This window comes from Thunnus thynnus, chromosome 6, assembly GCF_963924715.1.
Source record: "Thunnus thynnus chromosome 6, fThuThy2.1, whole genome shotgun sequence".
NCBI lineage: Eukaryota > Metazoa > Chordata > Actinopteri > Scombriformes > Scombridae > Thunnus > Thunnus thynnus.
The window spans coordinates 19,514,776-19,536,545 of NC_089522.1; the positions used below are offsets into that span (position 1 = coordinate 19,514,776).

The 21,770-nt window shown below is 42.1% G+C and overlaps 2 protein-coding genes across 2 annotated transcripts; both read left to right on the forward strand.

Moving 5' to 3' along the window:
* On the forward strand, positions 1-6,623 carry LOC137184602 (kelch repeat and BTB domain-containing protein 12-like). The gene is made up of 10 exons (XM_067592420.1): positions 1-141; positions 1,099-1,312; positions 1,493-1,674; positions 1,824-1,956; positions 2,380-2,613; positions 2,718-3,076; positions 3,150-3,423; positions 4,587-4,734; positions 4,826-5,023; positions 5,244-6,623. The coding sequence occupies exons 2-10, from the start codon at positions 1,151-1,153 to the stop codon at positions 5,390-5,392; spliced, it is 1,839 nt and encodes a 612-aa protein (XP_067448521.1). The 5' UTR covers positions 1-141; positions 1,099-1,150; the 3' UTR covers positions 5,393-6,623.
* Positions 6,624-6,758: 135 nt separating this feature from the next.
* Positions 6,759-21,100, forward strand: LOC137184601 (NUAK family SNF1-like kinase 1). Its single transcript, XM_067592419.1, has 7 exons — positions 6,759-7,528; positions 12,058-12,178; positions 13,184-13,335; positions 14,942-15,007; positions 17,802-17,921; positions 18,824-18,956; positions 19,107-21,100. The coding sequence occupies exons 1-7, from the start codon at positions 7,223-7,225 to the stop codon at positions 20,285-20,287; spliced, it is 2,079 nt and encodes a 692-aa protein (XP_067448520.1). The 5' UTR covers positions 6,759-7,222; the 3' UTR covers positions 20,288-21,100.
* The last annotated feature ends 670 nt before the right edge of the window (positions 21,101-21,770 follow it).

Below are 21,770 nucleotides of genomic sequence, written 5' to 3' on the forward strand. Positions count from 1 at the left end.
CCCCCACTCACAGACAGCAAATAGCACAGAACACAAGACAGACCTGCCAGCAACTGAAAATACAACAGTCTCACAAAATTGACGTCATCTCAATTCAAAAACTTCTGAATCCTGACCCTGGATAGCCTCGGAACACCGCTGGTATGGTGGCTGCTTTCTGCATGTGTTTAGCTAAAGTCATGCTAACATGCTACTGCTCATACTGCAAACTGCATGTGCATGTCTGCCTGGAGTGAGGTGACCTGTGTATGTTTAGCACACCCACTGATAGTGTCAGTATCGTCTCCACAAGAGTGTGATTTGGTGGGCTGCAGCTGCTCAGGGGCGTAACAGTTAAGGAATCTGGTCAACATAGAGAAGAAGGCCAAAACAAAACCTGAGAGGGTCCTCTCAGCTGTTTGTCCTGATATTAATTTTAATGTTTTATGGTATGTATGTCATACATTTTAACTGAATGTACAAAAACAACTTTCTGATGCAGACCCTTTTGAACAACCCACTACTCTATAATCTGCTGTCTCATTTGCAACCTTTTATCAAGTTTCTTTTGTGATTGCTATAGTTACATTAAATCAGTATACTTGAAATACCTGCATTCACTGAAACAACCACGTGTCTCCTCTTCTTCTGTGCATTCAGTGCATTCAGTTGCTTACTAGAGCAAAACATCTCGTAGTGATTCATTAGCTAAGTTGGAGAAAAAAAGAGAAAGTTGAACCAAGTGTTCTTTGTAGTCAGATATAGTACACCAAACTTAATTACATAACAATTCAGTGCTTCATTCTTCACTTTGGGAAACTGTAAATGCAGTGTTTCAATCAGGCCATTTTAATATTATTCCAATTACAGCTGTGCTTTGAGCTCAAATTACACACAAAGATTGCAAAGAAAATCTAAAATGGAGACCCAGTGTTTAGTTATCAGTTCACGGGTTTCTTTTTATATGATGTGACCAGATGTGGTAGCAACATACTGTGTGCTACTGTTCGTCTATTTTCAGGTTGAGAATGGCACAAGTGTGTGTATGAACCAAACTCCCCCCTGATGTTCTCTCATATTTTTTTCTCTTGTGTGTGTTTGGCTCCACTCTGCCACAAGATCTTTCTCTCTGTACTAACAAAAGTGGTGCAGACATCCAGAGCAGCAGTCCATGGATCCTCCAGTGCAGCATGCAGAGCATGGCTCACTTCTGCTCAGGCAACTGGAGAGGATGAGAACAGCTGAAGAACTCACCGATGTGGTGTTGTTGGCAGAGGGGATTCCCTTTTCTTGCCACAAGGTGGTGCTGTCTGCATTCAGCCCTTATTTTGAGGTAAAGTGGCCATGCATAATACAGGCTGTTGGAGTTATTGTGCTTATTCAGGAAAATATATGATGATGTGTGTTTTCCAGAGCTGATACTAATGAGCATGTCAGCAACCAAATATGTTGATGATGCTATTATAGTATAATTATGTCATGTTCCGGTATTTTGGTAAATCCCTGTGTACAGGCCATGTTTACATGCGGCCTGAAAGAGACGCAGGAAGGAGAGGTATGTCTCAGAGACACTCCTGCTCACAGCCTGAAGCTGTTACTGGACTACATGTACCGTGCTGAACTCCCCCTTTCCAATGACAACATCCAGGGGGTGGCTGCTGCTGCCTTCCTGCTCCATGTAGATGGAGCCTTCAGGTGGGAAAAAAGAATCAGGATGTTGATAATTATTCCAATAAACTAACATCAGCAGGACTTGTACAGTGTTAAAGGCATCATGGTAATGTTATCCTCCCTGTAACATCTTCTGTGAAGTAAGTGTAGGACAATTTTTGCTACTGCTTCAGGTTGTGTCAGAGCCACATGGAGGCCCGTATGGACTCTTCCAACTGTGTTGGTCTGTACCACTGGGCCAGAGACTTGGGGGCCACTGGGCTGGCTGACTGTGCCTTTAGATATCTCTGCCAACACTTTGCACAGGTGGGAAATTTGGTATTACTAGTGTCAAATTTTCTCTTAGAGAGCCATAAAAATATTCCTGGCTCCAAGATATAAGACCTGAGACATAACATGACCTGATTATGATTTGTGAAAATACCTGCCTTATAATATGTCTAATAAGCCCTGTAGGACCAACCTGTTTTAAAGGCTCAGAACAGATGATCTTTTTGATGATGCTCCTTGTCACAGTTAAGCTGTGTAACATTTTGCCAGCCTCCCCTGATCTCTGACTCTAGTTTTTCAGCTACTCAATGCTGCCACTAATTAACTTTTTAGCACTGTCATACACAGGTGTTGAGATGTTTTTGCTTTGATATTTGCTACCATCCTCCACATATTGTCTTTCTTTAATTCACTCATTCCCATTGTTTTTTGGCCCCGTTTTTATCTGATTGTCTCTAGGTTTGTGAGGAAGAAGAAGTGCTGGAGCTGGATGCCCAAAGTCTTGCGGATCTGCTGGGTTCAGATGACCTTAACATTTCACAGGAGGAGGTTGTGCTGGAGCTGGTGCTTCGTTGGGTGGGGAAGCGCAGGGGGGACTCAAACAGCGAAGCTCAGGCTGTGGAGTTACTCAGGCGTGTCCGGCTGGAACTTGTGGACCCTGGATTCCTCCGTAAAGCCAGGAGAAGAAACCCGGTGAGAAGAGAAGGGCCAAATAATAAAGGCCAAGAATCCTGATCCACATTTATCAAGGGATTAGTAGATTAATAGATTACTGTGCCTTGAAATGAATCTTCCAGGTATTGCTGAGGGATGCAGAGTGCTTTGGGATGATTGATGCTGCTCTCCAGACGTCAGGTCTCTGTCAGACATCAGCTCCGCCTCGGCCAGCCCTTCGCTACGGCATGGAGACCACTGACCTGCTGCTCTGCTTAGGTGGGGTGGATGAGGAGGGAGTGCCTGCCCGCCGTGGAGGACTTGCTGACCTCAGCTTTTGCTTTGCCCCCCATGATAGAAGGACTTACTACATCCCCTCTCCACTGAGGGGCTCTGGGGGCATGGGCCAGATCACAGTGGGGGCTGTGACACGAGACAACAACATAGTGGTGGCCATAGAGGCAGAAGACCAACACAGGATGAAGAGGGTGGATATCTACAGGTGTGTGTGAGAAATCCCTTTTTTTAATGGATTGCATTTAATGCTAGATCTGATCTGCATGTTTATGTTCCAGGTATGATAATTCGGAGAAGAACAGCTGGGTGGAGCTGTGCTCAGCAGCATACAGGGACATGTATGCTTTAGGGGTGCTAGGTGACTCCCTCTATATGATAGGCGGTCAGATGAAAGTACATAATCATTACATCATCACAGACAGTGTGGAGAGATGGTCACTGAAAAGAGGAGGCAGCTGGCTCAGCTTCGCTCCTCTGCCGCTCCCTTTAGCCTGCCACTGCACCATTACCCTGAAGGACCATCTCTTTGTGCTGGGGGGCTGGACACCACAGGTACAGAATAAAGAAGAATAAACATTGTTCTGCAGTCAATACAAGTCTCCTTGAGCAAGAGGACATTTATTCATTATCAAGGGCAGGCTAGCCTGTTGAAAAGTAACAAGAGATTTTCCCCACAGGGATCCGTAATGGTGATTGAAAGCCACCATGTGTAGAATTTGTAAATGTTCCTCACTTTGGCGCCCCCAAGTGGTAGATTAAAGTTAATTAAAGTATTCAAATAGTATCCAGCAGGATTTTAAAGGGGACATATTATACACATTTACAGTTCTATAATTTTAGTCTGGGGCCCTAATATCTTTGCATGATTTCCAGTTCAAAAAACTCCTTACTGACCATTTGTGCTGCTCCTCAGTTCAACCTCTGTCTGAAACAGGCCGTTTTAGCCTCTGTCTCTTTAAATCCCCCCTCCGAGGCCACTCTGTCCTGATTCTCTTGGAATCAGGACAGAGTGGGCTCTTGGAAACTACCCCTCGGGACACTTTTGCTGGCTCGGGAGGCCACGTAAACCATAGTTGTAGGATTTGACTACTTTTTCTTGTTCTTTTCTTGGAGTGTTAACTTCTTAAATACATCCGTACATGTTTGAGCCAAAATCCAATCCGAAATAATAGAGTAGACAATGCAAACAACACATGGAAAAAGCTGGGCATCAACCTTAGCAAAGTAGAAAAAAACATTGCCAATAAAGCTTATTACTTGCAGGCAGCATTTCTATATAAGTTAAGCTTGAGTTTTGGTACTTTGACCATGTTTAGCATAGATATCCGACATTATATATATATATATATATATATATATATATATATATATATATATATATATATATATGTAAATTACAGAAAACCACAAAAATCACAATATGTCCCCTTGAAAAAGACACTGTGGCAGGCAGCAATGCACCAATTATCACCAGGATTGTCTTGATTTTCCGCTATGAAAACTTATGTAATAAGAATTATATGAATGACGTTATTAACTCATAAAAAATCTAGCACATTGTGGCTTTAAAGCAACCCAATTATTTACAGTCAGATAGTGATTCAGTTTGACATTCGCTTTCTCTCCTTCTCTGTTTCCTCAAGGATATAACATCTCATTTCTCACTTCTCACCCCATTTTCTCCTTTTGTTCTCTTCTCTCCTCACTTCCCTCAGCACCTGCCAGATGAAGAGCCAGACAAGCTGAGTAACCATTTGTTTAAGTTTGACCCTGGTAAGGACAGGTGGACGGAGTGTGCCAGGATGAAGTACTCCAGGTACCGCTGCGGCTCAGCTGTCCTCAATGGAGAAATCTACATACTAGGTCAGACAACAAGACAGACTGCTATTGTGCTCCTAAATATATTTGCTGTGTGGGAAAGAACCAAGCAAAGTGATGTGTGTGTGTCCTTCAGGTGGCATAGGATGCGATGGAGAGGACCGTGGACAATCACGTCGCTGCCTGAGCTCTGTAGAGATCTATAACCCGGACACAGACACCTGGAGGGCAGGACCGACGCTGCCCACTTCCCTACTCTCCCTCCGAACAAACGCTTCAAATGCTGGAGTAGTGGAGGGAAAGCTGTACCTCTGTGGATACTACAAGGCGGCTGGTCAGTTAATGAATGCCCGTCAATGCTATTTTAAACATCTCATCAGTTTAACTTAATGTTGAAATGGCTGTTTTCTGGCTGAAATGTTTCCTGTTGCACAAACACAAGGCCCACTGCATCTGCATCAGAGTTAGGGAACGCCAACTAACTGATGCGGCAGTATCTCTGCAAATTCCATTTTGGTCAGCCATAACTTACATACTTTCTCCCATGACTGCAGGCCGTTATGAGATCATCACCAAGGAGATTTTGGAGTTGGACCCCGCAGACAATGTGTGGACAGTGGTGGAAAGACGAGCAGCGATGCACGACAGCTATGATGTCTGTCTGGTGGCTAACCTCAATCCTCGGGACCTCTTCACACCCTAATTAATCTCCTCCTGACTCTGAGTAACAACAATGCCAGGAGCCAGCGTGTGTGGGAGCTTCTGTCCTCTAAACGTCATACAGCTTTATCCAAACCCGGAAATCACATAAATCAACAGCAAGGTCGATATACATGTGAAATCTGGATGTCTTGTCATTTGCTGTTGGTTTGCTGAACAAAGCAACTGAGGTGGAAAATGTTTGCAAAGCACAGTTTTTAAAAAAATTTTAACAATCAACAAATCCTCATACCTAAAAGAAAAAATCGACAGTTTTATCCAAAATGACTCATATGACCTACTTTGCTTGGGTGAGCATTTTCTGATCTTACACCTTTATAGTTAAGGTTTGGTAAAGTTTAGACAACCAAACCGACAGGAAGAGTGTGAAATGATCATGCTCAGCAACATTTACTGTTGGTGGGAGGCAGGATGTGAACTATGGTCTCTGGGGTCAAAGTCAGACACTTTTGCAGCACTTTAACAATGTCACACTTCCTTTGCTTTTTCAAGAATCATTAATCACATGACCACAAAAAGACAAGAGCATGATTGTCACCAAAGCTTATGTGGTGTTTTAAGCAACTGCACCAATGACCATAGAAAAACTTACAAGACAGCAGACTTTTAAAGAGTTATTAAGCTTTTACTAATTATTTATGTTAATAAGCCATTTAAATTCTTTATGGATCAGTGATAACGCAGTATAATGTATTAATAAAAACACATTTTGGGTTTCAAAGTTGTGAGCCCACATTCAGGACAAAAAGTCCTTCAAATTCCTTTGCTTTGTCCCTGCGTGAATTAGCATTTGGACTCTTTTGACCATCCTGCCCTCTGAAGGAAGGATGCAGAGTATAATAATGATATACTAACATTTGTTACTGCAGACTTGATTTCTTGTTGCAAAGTGATTTATAAGAAATCAAGTCTGCAGTTATTACCAAAAAAAGAAGAAGATATTTTACAGTTATTACTGACTGGAAAGCGTCAATAAATGATTTGTTAAGTGTTCCACAGATGCTACAGCCATGACAAATGATTAACTTAAGTATGTCTTATTTTATAGTAGTTCTATATCCTGTTATCATAAAAAGAGCAGCTTTTTCATGGTCTTTATAGACTATATGAGGGTAATAAATATGTACCAGTTAAGTTGCCTTTCCACAGATGAGCATCCTTTTATGTTTCTTGGTTATTTACATGTAAATTTGGAATAAAAACAAATGAATTAAGTCCTTCAGTCTTTCCAACTACCATAAACCTACTTTGTCTCTCTGACTTCAAAGCTTTTGCTTCCTCCCAACTTCTTGTCCAAGATTTATTTTCTCTGAGCTCACCGCATAGCCAAGCATCAACAAACATGTCTGATTGAAGTGGCGGATTTAGGGTGAGTGTCTGACCCGCTTGACATTCCAGACATGCCTTCTTCCCCTCTCTCCTGCTGTGGAGTTGGTCAAATACGAGCCCCGTCGGAAAACCCAAAATGATCCAAAATCAGTGTGACGCGCCTGGATGTTGCTATGACAGCTGGCTGTGGAATGAGGAGGCTCCACCCATCGCTCCGGACCATGTGGTTCCCAGCGCTCCTGTTGCTGTGTTTTTTTGGGGGGAGAGAGAGACAGAGAGAGAAGAAAGTGCGGCTGCAGCTCAGATGGATCGGATGAGTTCTCTAAATGTGTTAATTTTAAGCCATTAGATTAGTTTTGTTAACGCTCTATATGGGCAACTTCTGGCGCACAAACAAACACGTCAGCTGCTTTTGTTCTGAGCTTAAAGTAATTTGGGGATCTGGTCCCCACTGGAGGCTGCTCCTGACAGGTGCGCAGAGAGGATGGGCAGACGCGAGGCGGACAGCAGAGGCGCAATGAACACCAGCGACCGCTCCGAGCTCGGCTGTCTGCAGGACGCGGAGTCCGAGCGGTCTAACAGGCTCCACAGCCGCCGTCCCTGCAGCGCGGACAGCCGGCTGAAAGACCCAGACATGGAGGCGGCAACGACTGCCAAAGCGCCGCCGATGGAAGTGAAGAAGCACCAGCACAAACACAACTTGAAGCACCGCTATGAGGTGATGGAGACTCTGGGTAAAGGCACCTACGGCAAAGTGAAGAGGGCGGTAGAGAGAGCAAGCCTGAAGACAGTGAGTGTTGAATATGATGTGTGTAACAGATGTTTTTTAATCCTTATTTAGCCTACCCTGGAGAATAATATGTTGCTGTATGATAGACATGTTATTAAAACCAATATTTCTGAACCCTCTCTGATGGCAAACCCACACAAAAAGGTTTACAGAAATGTGACTATGCAGCTCCAGGTCTTGTCTCCGCAGGAGGTCTTCAGCAGTCTCCCTGTGTGTGTGTGTGTGTGTGTGTGTGTGTGTGTGTGTGTGTGTGTGTACCATGTATTATTCATGTTTTTTGGGATGAAGACTTTTGGATGAAGGTTTAGGGTTAGGCAAGTAGTGGATATGATTTGGATAATGGAAGTCTCCAGAAAATGAATGTAAGTCAGTGTAATGAAGTGATGGAAACTTGACTGTGTGTGTGTGTTTGTGTGTGTGTGTGTTTGTGTGCACTGAGGTATTTGTTTCTGTGCCCAGAATGTTGCCTGTTGGTTACTGATTTATTGATTGTTTGACTTTATTTTCCACCTGAGTGGAAATTTATCTTTGGCTTCTCTCAAGGAACAGCAAAAGCACATACACTACGCATAGCACAACACACCATTAAAAACATACAAAATATGCAACATAAATATTGATTTGGAGGTGGAGTTAGGCTCCTGGATGGTGTGTGTGTGTGTGTGTGTGTGTGCGTGTGTGTGTATGTGTGTTTGTGGGTGAGCTCATGGCTTGATGCTGAACCCAGTTCTTCCTTCCTGTGCTGCCAGGCTGAGATGCCTTTGGTCTGACTCACTCAGCACTTGAACAAGGGGATAAAATTACTACAATAGGTCTCTCCTCCAATAGGAGTCTGACCCTCTTTACCAGCACACAAAGACACACACACACAAAGACACACACACACAGACGTAAATACAGTAATAATATAATATGCCTCTGTTTAACTTTGCATTCTGAATATCCAGGTTAAAAACAGAATGCGGTGCCAGATTACTTTGAATAATCGCAGGGTTTATGTCTACAGTCAGGCCTTAATCCGTCCCTCTGTTAGGATCTGAGCACAAAGAGACAGAGACCCCGTCAGCCCCAAATTCCCCCTGTGTTTTTTAGTAAACAAACACACTGTAATAGGGATAATCTTTTTCACAATGGGATTGGTGAAGTGAGGCTGGCACAATTCCTCTGGCTGCTTTCCCTGTAAGTCTGAGACCTGCATCTGTGAATAAGAAAGGGCCGAGAGAGGGAGTGAAAGACAGAAGACAGTTAGGAGACTGATGGAAGAATAAACAGACAGGAGAGCAGAAAGAATCAGCTATGCTGTGTGTGAGTGTGTGTGTGTGTTTGTGTGTGTGTGTGTGTGCAGGGTGAGTGGGTTTGGTAGGGCAAGGGAAAATGCCGAATTCCTGGAGCCTGTAGCCGGTACATACCAAGGATTCTTTGAAACAAAACGGACATTATTTTTGGAAACAAGACCAGGGGGCTGTTGTCTGAGTGCGGGGAGGATGCAAAGAAGGAGGCAGTTTTAGAGCGAAGAAGAGGAGGAGGAGGAAGAGATTAAAGAGTCGGTTTGAGACTGTTTCAGGAAAAATGTCTGAGTGTCTCTTCTGCGTTGCTGCAGGAAGGGAATGTGACTAATGTACAGGGTGAAATGGAAGGAAAAGGTGATGGATACTGGGTCTTGGGTATGCAGGGTCACTAATCTGTTGTAGGTCATTTACACTGAGCCTGACTCTACTCCTAATCTGTCAGATCTGTATTTCCATTCAGAAAAGAAAAGAAGTGCACCTATTTTGCTTCACATGTTTTTTTTTCAAGACCAAAATACTTCCAGCTAGCAGACACTGCATTTTTCCACCAACCAACAATTCTTCTTTTTGACAGTTTCTCTCATCTTTTTAGATACAAAAACCCAAACCAGATGTTGTTTGGGTTGTTGTTGCTACAATATATGAATCAGTTTGCAATGCTATTTATCAGATTAACTAGTTTTCTATCAAACAGTAAAATCATTTATTTTGTGCATTAGAACATTTGGATTTTGATGCAGAAACAGTATTGTTCAGACCTACTTGTGTTATTGTACTGAGTTTAGGGCTGCAACGATTATTCTCTTGATTAATCGATTAGTGTTTTGGTCTGGTTTTGTCCCAACCAACGGTCCATGACACACAAGATATTCAGTTTATTATCACAGAAGACTAAAGAAACTAGAAGATATTCACATTTATGAAGCTGAAACCACAGAGGTTTAGCATTTTTTTTCTTTAAAAAATGACACAAAACAATTTTGATATACAACTGAGTTTGTGTATTTGTCCTTTTCGTATCCCCCTCATCAATATACGGCACAGCTGTGAAGTTCCTGGTTATGGAAAGGGACAACTTAAGGCTGTGTCTGTGAGGTCAAGGGTTTATTTGGCAAGGATCCTGTATAATCCTGCTGTTAAATCCTTCACAGATGCACCAGGGATCTTTATTGATGCTCAGGCTCTTGGGATGCGTATGTGTGTATACATGAGAGTATGTGTGTGTGCATGAAGTCATCTGTGGGAATAATGGACAGGAAGTGAGTGAGCGCCGGAAGAAGTAGAAGAAGAGCAGAACAGGAAAGAAAATGACCAACTTTGTCTAGTTTATGTCTCTTTATATATTGTACATCTGTATTGACTGTACCATTACAACATGCGTGGTATGTTCCTCAACTATCCACATTCTCTGATATTGTAAAAGAACATCTGATTATATCTGCATGACTAATACACTTACTGTAGCTACTTATGTTTCCTACTTGCATCTAGTTACAGTTTGGCATTTTCAGCCAATATCTCACACTCAGCACATTGTTTGGATGAACAATGAGACATTGTTCGGTAGAGGGATATTTTAGAGGTCATACTGAGACATGACGCATATGTTGCACATTTGCATGCACATCGATGAGATCACGCACATAACCACACTTCCTCCTCACACACGTGCCCATTCAAAAAGGCTCTTAGTGCCCTGAAGGGTGAACAATGCCCAGAGTGTGTCTCTCGTCTCTGTGCTGTGCTGATCAGGCCATAACGCCAAGAACAGTGGGTAAGTCATGACTTAGAGGGACGGTGAAGTACTTTTTTTCCCCCCAGGAGCCCTGAGTTGACAGACTTTGACATACAGTATTACTATTTTATCTATTCCTGCTGTGTGCTGCCTCCTACGCCCTCCTTTCTCATCCCTGCAGCTTATTTCATATTCTCCCCTTCCCTTCCTCACATCGCCTCCCCAACCAGCAGGTATTTGGGTCAGAAAACATTCACGGGCATGCAAGCGTACCGCACATGTTAAAAGCTCCCCAAGCTTGGACGTGCGCCATTCAGCTGACAACCACTGAATATGAGTGGGTTAGTCTCTGACCCAGCACCTCTGGTCTGACAGAGATGCTACATCAGTCTGGAGTGTCTGGTGATGCAAGAAGAAAAATCATTTACACTTGAATTTAGAAAAGATATAAACCGAAAAAGTCAAATACTCCCTTTTGCTGGATAGTGTCATATCAGTTATAGGTCAGTTTAGTCCGGTAGTTCCCTGGAGTGTGTTTGTGTTGTGTTACATAACCATTGGAGCGTGTGAATTGTGTCTTCCAATGTCTCGTAGATGCTTCTTTTTCCGGCAGCTGAGAATGCCAGAGCTGTGACCCATGGAAGAGGCCTGTTTGCCCATCGGGACAATCGAGGGTTTGACAGAATTAAACAGAGGTTTGAACAGTGCTATGTTAGGATGTCAACCTCATAAAGTAGTCCTGTAGCTTATCCAACTCCTTATAACACATCTCTCGCTCTCCATCATATATTTTATTTTATTGTATTTCTAAACAGAACACCCTGATGTCTTATGACCTCTGTCTTGTCCTTTTATGGTGGTGTTTTGGTGACAGTTAAAGGGTTTAATGGCTGATGTTGGGGTGTCTGATTTGCTGTGTGTGTGTGTGTTCGGTGGTTGGGGGTTACATTGGGGTACAGTGAGTGCCTGGGATTAAGGGAGCAGAGTGTGAACAGTGCAGCTGTCAACCTTCTGCCTCTGAGCGTGCTCAGATCACAGGAGACCTGCTCTCACCATCCAGCCTTTAAAACCACATAATCACATCTAATACCCAGAGATTTTATTTGTGTATGTGTGTGTGCATGTGAGTGTAACTGTGTCAACAGTATGTATGTATATATGTCTTTGTTTCCATGCATGAACTGTGCATCTACTCGAGTTGTTGTGAGGGAAGTGAAGGGGAAAGTTGATTGGTGGATTTGCAGAGGAACTAATTAAAGAGGAATCTGTGTTGGCTGGCACGAGTTCTGTGAAAATGGGCAACAACAACAACAACAGCAGCAAGGGTTGTACATAGTATCACCAGGGTAACAACTGTCCCCTGATGACCTGCTGCTGTGAAAGACGGGCTCTCTAGAAAGATTAGTTTTGTTTAGCTACCATCCATCCACACCTGATCACCAGAGCGATCAAAATATGTGTGATTTGATTCTTTGTAGACTCAGTAGTGTGTATTCTTTTTTCAGGTGGCAATCAAGTCGATCCGCAAGGAGCGCATCACTGACGACCTGGATAGAATTCACATCCAGAGAGAGATTGAGATCACCTCCTCGCTCAGGCACTCCAACATCATACGCTTTCACGAGGGTGAGACTATAAGCACACACACACACACATACACACACACACACCTAAAGTCCTAAATATTGTTGTGATTGAGTATTAAGTGTCATCACCAAATAGAGTTTTGGACTCTGAATGTTGCACAGAAAGTGAGAAGTCTTGTAAATTTGATTTATTATCAGTGACGAACAGTACAGATAAGAGTTACTGTGAAATCAAAGTAGGTGTCATACTCCTTTAACACATTGGTCATATCAGCCTGACACACATAGCAGTGTTTATAGGAGTGTTGTGCAACATTGCCAATAAAGGATAAGGCTGCTGGTATTCCATATTTTTTACGGTCAACAAATCCCATTTGAATAACAAAACCTGCAATAGATTGATCCTACTAACAAGTATTTGCTGTGAAGCAAAGCTTAACTTAGCTTCTCCCTCTTTGCCATTGTAGCTTTGTTGGTTTTTGGTCTATTCGTAGAATTTGTTGACAAATACAAAACTATAAAATATGGTATCTCCAGCCTTATCCTTTAAATGTCTGTAACATTCAGTATATTTATATTTTTGCGAGATACCTAAATGTAATTAAGGGTAAAAATATCAAAAAGGAATCAGCAATCCTCCATATGTAACTATGTTGTAGACTTCAGTTAACCTGCGGGACACTTTTACTTTATGAAACTTGTAAAAATGATAGACAGTGTGCATGATTTCAGGTTCCTTCTCAGTTTATATAGAGTCATGTAAAAGTGAGATTTGGGTAGTGATTCGAAAAAACTGTAAAAATTTGAGTACACAACATGAAGCAGTACAAAATTTCAGCAATAGAAAGAAAAAAAGCAGACTCAAACACATTTACCACAAGAATACCAAATTACAGACTCATATAGAAGACATATACATTGATCCACACATATCAAGCTTCCAGGCTCTTAATTATTCATGGTCTTTTTAGCTCCATTTCCACACAAGCAGAATAGCCTGAGCAACACAATAACACACTGTCAATGTGTCCTGCGTCTTGTGCAGTGTTCGAGAGCCGGGATAAGATCGTGATAGTGATGGAGTACGCCAGCAGAGGAGAGCTGTACGATTACATCCAGGAGAAGAGGAGACTGCCAGAAACAGAAGCCCGAAGCATCTTCAGACAAATCACATCTGCTGTCCACTACTGCCACAAGGTACACACACACACGTACACTCTGTTGATACACACATACTTTCTGCAAATGCACCACCACCGGAATTCAGTATGAATTAGGGAACCACATGTATCCACGTGCTGAACTGCATGCAGCAGTATTCAACTGTGCACAAGCAAATACAGTACCACTAAATCCACTAAATCCTAATCCTAATACTGCAGAAAAAAGTTGACTTGAGTTTTCAGATCTCTCTGGGTTAAGAGCCTTGATTATTTTTTACCGTCACACTCACACACTGACACATTTCACAAACTCTATATGAGCTTCCATCCTCCTTCAACATTACTGTAAGCCCTGGTAAACGAACAAACTCTACTTTGTTTTATTGCTGTGTACGTAAAATCTACCTCCGTGCCAGAAAACAGGAATTACTAAGGAAATAGTCAAATCCTATTAAGAAAGAAGAAGTACATTACAGTAAAAGCGGGTATCTGTGCCTCACAGTCAGCTGAGTTGGATATGACAGAGATGTTTTTGTTTTTATATAATTCTTATTTTAGCAGTTTGGTTCCTTTGTGAATTCCTCACATTAAACACAGAGATTATCATTCAGATCCCGTAGCTTTGTAGTATGCAGGAGGTGGATTTTGTGCTCCTCGTGCCCTGAAATATTGTCCCAAAATAGACATGCGTGTTCCGGCATGAATGAATTATTGAATATGCCTCTGAGGTATGCAGGGCACATGGAGGGATTATCTTCGAGAGAAAAATTAAAATAATTCAGAGTCATTTTACTGCTTTTTTTTTGTTGTTGCTATAATCCATAAATCAATAGCTATAATAATAATAATCTGGTTAACCACATAGATTTCTTTCTTCTTCTTTTATTTCCCTTCATCTCTGCCTTGCACACACACACACATGCAGGCTTACATACCGTACATACTGTACACAGAGCATTGTCTGAGGTCATGGGGTCATTTCCTCCACTTAAGTGCTCTGAGGAGGATGTAATTAACGATAGAGAGGAGGCTATTCTGGCTCATTAGCCTGTGGCTTTAAGAGAAACTGACAGTAACGTTTAAAGTTTCCCTGCGTCACACGACTTCCTGGGTGGCCACAGTGATCTATAGTGACATTGTCTCCTCTTATGATGTACTACCGACTCAATAACAGGGAAAAACGCTTGATGAAATGGTGATCCTGCGACAGCCTTTTCCTCCAGTCGAACCTCCAGTGTACTCTGACTCTTTTGTCACCGCACCCCACAGCTGTCTACATTCTGTGGCCTCTCGTTGACTCCCAGGTGCTTAATGCCATCAGAGGATCAAATCGCATCTCATCAGATGAATTAACCCAAACAAAGCACTTCCTCATGCTTGATGACGATTAAACAGTCTGAGAGCCTCTCTCAAGGCTCAATGTTACGTCCGACATATGGCCCTGCAACACAAGGCCCGAGTGGAATGTTAATGGTCATAAAATAATAAATGAAAGACAAACGTCCCGTGCACCACAGGCTGAATTTATATTGTAAACTTCAGACATTTCAGACTTAAGTTTGCATGCAGAGAGAAAACATCTGACTGTAAACTCGAGGGAGGAGGAACGCAGGACCTCACGTGTCTCTGCTCTCTTGCAGAATGGTGTTGTGCATCGAGACCTCAAGTTGGAGAACATCCTTTTAGATCAAGATCTGAATGTAAAGGTAAGATTGCTTGAACATACGAACCTGACCATTCATATCACTTTTTAAAATAGAAGCATCATGCATGTTTTGGAAAAATAAATGTTGAGTTTTCTTCCAAAAACCACACATTTATATAATTTATTTATGTATAAAATAAAATAGGTGAGTCCTCTTCAAAGGGATTGTTGATGAGAGTCAAATACATCATGAGTTATTATAATGAATTGTCTGAAGTCCCCTGATTGTACTTTTGTTTTGGAACATAAAGGCATAGAGTCGGAGAGTTAGTGCAGCTGGTAATGGATTATCTTTCCAGCTCGAAAATAAAATGCACATTCAGAACATACATTGGAACATTTTCAGCCCACAGTAACTTTAATGTGTTGTTAAGCTATGCACACTGAACCAGCACAAACATAGTGCCAGGTCTTATAAAAGAACCAAGGGGTCATTTTTTGCCTTATTTGGGTACTCCTCTCCTTATATGGGAGCTGCACACGGCCAAGGAGAATGCAGGGAATCCAGTGGCAATCGCTCCAATCGAAGGGTTTTAGTATAAGTATGTTCTGTCTGTCTGAAAGAAAACACTATGTGCAGACGTCTCAGCAGCCCTTCATTCATTACAAACCTCGAGTTCACCACATCGGCCTTTAACAGCATCCGCTGCAGGAAATGACCTACTCTCTGTGCAATGCATGTGCGTGTTATGCCTGCACAAGTTGCCTGCTTAATGGCATGTGTGGACAGCATGTACAGACAGACGTGTGAGGTAAAATGCTGTATCTTGGTCAAATTTGTAGTCACAGATTACACAGTTTTTCTGTTTTCTGAACTGAGCATTTTGAAAGTGTTTGCTTCATTTATATTATTACACAACTTTCAACAGTTAAAAGACACCTCACATATACTGTTTTCAACCAGATATACAGTTCATAGCCTTTGTATTAGAAATGTCTTGAAAGATAGGTTCACAATTGTTCAAGTCTGTCCTAAAACAATTTTCAAGGGCCCAAACAAACAGACACGTTTTTCTTGCTGTAATCATCCCTCCTGTTCATACAATAATGTTAAGAGATCCCTTCATAATGTACTTTGTAAGTGATAGGGGACCAAATCCACAGCCATCCTTCTGTGCCAAAATGTATTCAGAAGCTTATTTGAAGATACTATGAGGCTTGAGCCATCCAAATTAGTCAAATCAAGTCAATATCTTTCAAAGATAGCCTTTTTAATGCCAAATACCCTCATTTTCAAATACATTTTTTCCCAAAACAAGGGCTGTGCATTCTGTCCCCCATCACTTACATTGTAAGCACATTTGGAGATCTTATAATGGTCAGTATGAACAGCAGGAATTACAGCAAGCAAAAGCTGTTTCAATGTTCATTTGGACACCTGACTATTGTTTTAAGGCAGACTTGAAAAAAAATGTGAACCTATCTTTTAAGGCACTGGACAAAAAAATTAACAGCAACTAGAGGTGAATAAACCCTTATTCACCCATTAAGCACATAACATGAAAAAGTACACTTGGATAAAAACTATGATGTATTCATGCAGAATGGACACATGAGGCTACAGGATCTATTTTTTCAACTCACTGCTATAATGAAATTTTGCTACAAAATCCATCATTTCAGTAATCAATCAAAAAACAATCACTCTGTTGAAAAGTGAATCCTTAATTGATATTGAATAAAATACAGACACTGACATGATAACTTTTCCAAGATCTAATCAGTTTTTTATTCAGTATACAAGATGGTAGTTTGTTTAATTATATAAAGCCACAAAAAATGGCTAAACTCCATCCTTACACAATATTTTCACCTCAAACAGCAGCTTGTGAAAATTTCCCCAACAGGCTGTGAACAACTGTAGAACATTTACCAATGATCTGTTTCAGCACAGCATGTATATAACAGAAAGTAACTTCTCACAACAGTCTATGTAATTCCCGGACACGTGTACGGGAGACGTTTGTATGTTTAGAAAAAAGAGTGAGCGATGTACGTATGTGTGTGAGAGTACAGGAGCCTCATACAGATGTGTATTAACACTGTAGGACTCTGACACACACATACACAGCATAGCTTGTAGAAAGTGAAGCAATATAAACAGCACAACTCACATTTTCAGTCTACACATCATTATTGTCACTGTATGTATAATATCAACTGTGAGCTGACTCGTATACAGTGTCATCTTCCATCTGTGAGGTCTCTGTTTCCCTGTGCCTCGGTTCCACGGAAATAAAGCTGTCATGTTGAGTATTTCTAACACCAGCGGGGCTGATAGTGTTCTGGTGCGCATGTTAATAATCTCTTCAGATAGAGAGGAGCCTCGGTATGTCTGCGTATGGCACTCGCAGCCTTGAGTGAGTGATTGTTCCGTTACGTGAGTGTAAGCAGCCTGATGTTTTTGGCCCTCTTCTCTTTCCTCACTCACACTTACTCTGGAAAAAGCTCAGCATACCTATTATTGGCTCCTTTAAAAGGAATTGCTTTGAGTTATTGTGTTTTTACCACATGGGTAAAAGTCTGCAGTCGTACTCACTGAAAAGGAATCTGAATTGCGTGAGGATGAGTGTGAGTGTTATGAAGGATTCAGTGTGATTAGTTCATAAGTCTGGACTGAGATCTGAGTACTGAGTATGACAGCTGTTAGGTAGTTATGTCATCTGTGACTGGGACTTGCTGTCACATCAATCCTTTTGTCCACTTGACACAAAAATATGAACACACACATACGCTCTCAGAAGCAGTAAGCCTACACGAAGGAATTCATGTCGTCTCTTTTTCTTACTTCACAGCTGGCTGACTTTGGCCTTTCCAATCATTTCCAGAAGGGCAGTCTGCTGCAGACATACTGTGGAAGTCCACTCTACGCTGCTCCAGAGATAGTGAAAGGCCTGCCATACCAGGGGCCAGAGGTGGGTCAACAAAACACATTTTCTTGTCTCCTGATGAAATCCTCTTCGCCAACATTTTGAGTCCAGCATTAGGTTACATCATAGTGTGACGTTTGTACTAAGTGCTGTTGCTGGTGAGCTGAGATGATATCACTTGTTAGTGTCACCACATGTGGTTTTGTTTTTGTGTTTAAAGCAATTGGGTTTTTTTAGCCACTTTGTGGGTAGTGCAAAAAGCTGTAAACACAACATTGAGATATTATCACTTTATCACAAGTTTAATTTGTCTAACAATAGTTACAGTTGCCTATTTATACATCCAACACACACAAAGCAACATTAGCATTTGTTGTGAGTCATGTTTCTGGCCACACAACACAAAGTATATCAGGGGAAAAAGTCCAGTATTCACCCCCATTTAAGCTCTGTTTTGGAAATATGTTGCCCTTCAGCCAAATACTGCAAAATGTTCACAGCTAGCTGCTACAAGTTGATGAGAGTGGTAAGACTGAACCAAAAACTGTAAAGTTGTGGGCTGTAAAACCAAAATAATGAGCTTAAAGATGCTAAAACTCTCTGTAGAGCTGAGGGAAACTGCAGTCAGGTGAATCTTAGTGGATTCAGCACTACCTTTTGCATTACACATAGTTATTTGAACCATTTTTAAATAAATATTTTTATTGCAACTATATATGCTGCAGAGGAACCTCAGTATGGGTCGGGCAAAACTCAATTTTCAATTCTATTAGATTCTATAAAGCTGAATGTTAATAGAAAATCTAAACATGAAGCTCTCTCCTTACTTTTGTCATGTTGAAATGAAATCAAATCATATCCAGCCTCATCATATTAACTTGAATCCTGAATTTTATGAGAGTTGTGTGCGTAGGATGTTCTTCATTATCTGTGTTTCTGTGTGCTAGGTGGACTGCTGGGCACTGGGGGTGTTACTGTATTCCCTGGTGTACAGCAGCATGCCATTTGATGGGGCCAGTCACACTACGCTCACAGAGCAGATTAGCCAAGGTCGCTATCGGAGACCCAACCCCCCCTCAGGTACACCGTTACATTGTCCATGTCTTGCTCTATTAACGTTATGTATCATATGTGATTGCTTTGTGTGTTGTTGTTACTAGTATCCTTTTATACACATTACTTTTCATTAGTTCCACTTCTATAAATAACTGTTGACTCTGTTCCCTCCAGACGCCTGCGCTCTTATCAACTGGTTGTTGACAGTGCGTGTGGATGAGAGGGCCACCATAGAGGACGTGGCCAATCACTGGTGGGTGAACTGGGGTTATGAGGAGAGTGTGTGTGACTGCCCTTCATCTCCACACCAAGACTGCCCATCCCCCTTGTTAGCTCGCTACATTGACTGGCAGAATCGGGTTGCTGCTACCAGCAGTATGACAGTTGACCCAGGGTGCCTATCCTCTGAGTCCTCCCATCCATCTCCCCACCCCTTTTACTTCAGCTTACCTCTGAAGGGTGATCGTGGAGGAGGAGGAGCAGGGGGAAGGGTACGCGGAGGAATGTCAAGCCTCAGGAAGTCACGCAAGGAGAACGCAATTCCCCAGACTGCACTCGGAGCGTGCGGTGGTGTCTGTGCAACAGCGGCCTCCTCCGCTGTGGCTTCAGCCACTTCCACCATTGAAAGGAAGAAACCCAAGGGTATTCTGAAACCCCAGAGGAGTTTTGACTCAGTCTTTCATAACCCTCCAAAAGAAAACTCCCCCTCCCAACCGTGCAACGCTGCTCCTCAGACTTATCGAACACATGCACTTGCCCATGCTGAAGTCCTGTCCACCAGCCTGCCGCCCCCCTCTACATTCAGTCAGCCCTCTTCTAAAATGCCCAAGAAGGGGATACTTAAGAACCTGTACGGAGGGGAGTCAGGTTATGGTTCTTCCTTAGAAAGAAGAGGCTCTGGGGCAGGAGTTAAAGAGAGTGATGCAGATGATTTGTACTCCCACAAACAGTACACTTGTCTTCCGGCAGCAGAACATAGTCCAACCATGCGTACAGAGGCAGTAAGAAGAAGGAAGGGTATTCTGAAACGTAACGGCAAGTTCTCGCGCAGTCTGGACCTTTCTGATGACGGCCACTCGTCAGCGTCTTCAGCCCCCACGATGTTCCCCGAGGCTTTGCAGCAGCTCTTTCAGGCCACAGGGGGCGCAGAGGGCCGCTACAGCCGTCCCTCCAGTGTGGTGAGCGAGGACAGCCTCTTTTCCTCCGATTCCTTTGACCTGCTGGACCTCAGCGCCCAATCACGTCGCAGGATTTTCTCCAGGCGGATGCAGCACAGTGCGTGCAGCTCAGAGGAGGACCTGGAGGCACGCAAGACCAGTGAAGAAGGAGAAGGGCAGAAGGAAATGCTAACATAAGAGACATCATAAGAGACTTTTCTGAGATAATCAGTGCCTGCCGTCTGGAAAAGAGTTAATGAACTCTGGAAAGGTTGCATCTCGAGTATGTGGACTCCAACCGAGCATTGCACCATTTCTTGGCATATCTGTCTACGTTGAATGATGAGTTAAACTGTACACACTGACAATTCAACTGGCAGTGTGTCATGACACTAAGTGGTACCGAAAGGGGATCCAGTATCTGCTAAATGGCAGATGGGACCTCAATGTGGCAGAATGGACACACAGTTTAATGAACTCTCTCCGACCTCACCTACACAACAGATCCTCTGTTTAGATCCTACAGCAGATTTCTGTTCAGATGAGCCTTGCAAATCTGAGTCTGACACTGACATGCACTGCAGATATTTGAAAATGTTGAGAAGTATACCTGAGTAACGTCATGAATATGTGAATCCAAGCATTAGTGTGCCGATAGTAACAAACCGACAAGACCTAAAACAACTCTAATGTGATGATAAATTCTGCAAAACCGAACTGTTGTAATATTGCACCACTCATTGTCATTGAGTATATTTGTACCACACAGTGTTGTACTGTGCACAATTTGCTCCTTTGCACCAACAGACACAGTGTGTATAACACGTTGCTTTTTACCATGACACCACCAATGCTGCTGTGGACATTTAAATAGGTGACGTATGCAGTAGATGTATGCAATTTTAAATGTGTCATTTTCATACTGTGAGAAAAAGAATTGTGTTAATTTTGTTCAAGCATTTCATACTTTCTTTTTGGAAAAAAAAAATAAATTAATTATGTGAACCTGAATACTTTCCAAATGTTTTTTTCTGGTGACAAAACAACAAAATGAGCAGGAGGTGAGAGATTAAACGAGAATGAGAAGAGTAAAGACAAATATTATGAAACACAGGGCATTTTTAAACAAATTACCCTTTTATTCCAAATGTTTCCCCTCCTCTGTAGTTCAGGACCCCTTCTCTTTTTGCCTCGAGCATGACACAATACAGAGATTCAAGGAACATTGTTTATGAAGGACCAATTTGATTGATTTCCAAAGTTCTGTTTCTCCATACGCAGATCTGTATTGCCCTACAGACTGTTTTCATTATGGTTCATGCACTTAAATGCTTTGGAAAGAAGAAAACAGGTCCAATAAGGCTTCGTTGAAAGTATTTAAATGCGATAAATTTAACCATTAACTTACAGATCTGTGGTAATTTGAGAATAAATGTGCTTTAGAAGTTTTAAAATGTTTAGAAATCTCACTTCAGGGTACACTTAAATTTTATTTGATCATTTTGTTTAAGAGAGTGATTAATACATCATCTGTGCAAAACTACATGTTGGAAAAAAGTAAACAATGAGGCATTGACGCATGCAAGCTTTCCCTTTGTTTCCTTTATTGGCTTTCACTAAATACTTTTCTAAACACAGTCCTCGTGCTTTGCAGGCCTCTCCTCAGTCTAATGGAAAGAGA

What these genes read in the sequence shown, in the direction of transcription:
- LOC137184602 (XM_067592420.1), top strand. Translation starts at nt 1,151, where the DNA reads ATGGATCCTCCAGTGCAGCATGCAGAGCATGGCTCACTTCTGCTCAGG. An exon ending in CATGTAGATGGAGCCTTCAG is followed by an intron (nt 1,675 to 1,823) that starts GTGGGAAAAAAG and finishes CTACTGCTTCAG; the next exon opens with GTTGTGTCAGAGCCACATGG. An exon ending in TGGATACTACAAGGCGGCTG is followed by an intron (nt 5,024 to 5,243) that starts GTCAGTTAATGA and finishes CCATGACTGCAG; the next exon opens with GCCGTTATGAGATCATCACC.
- LOC137184601 (XM_067592419.1), top strand. Translation starts at nt 7,223, where the DNA reads ATGGGCAGACGCGAGGCGGACAGCAGAGGCGCAATGAACACCAGCGAC. An exon ending in AGAGAGCAAGCCTGAAGACA is followed by an intron (nt 7,529 to 12,057) that starts GTGAGTGTTGAA and finishes TTCTTTTTTCAG; the next exon opens with GTGGCAATCAAGTCGATCCG. An exon ending in ATCAAGATCTGAATGTAAAG is followed by an intron (nt 15,008 to 17,801) that starts GTAAGATTGCTT and finishes CTTACTTCACAG; the next exon opens with CTGGCTGACTTTGGCCTTTC.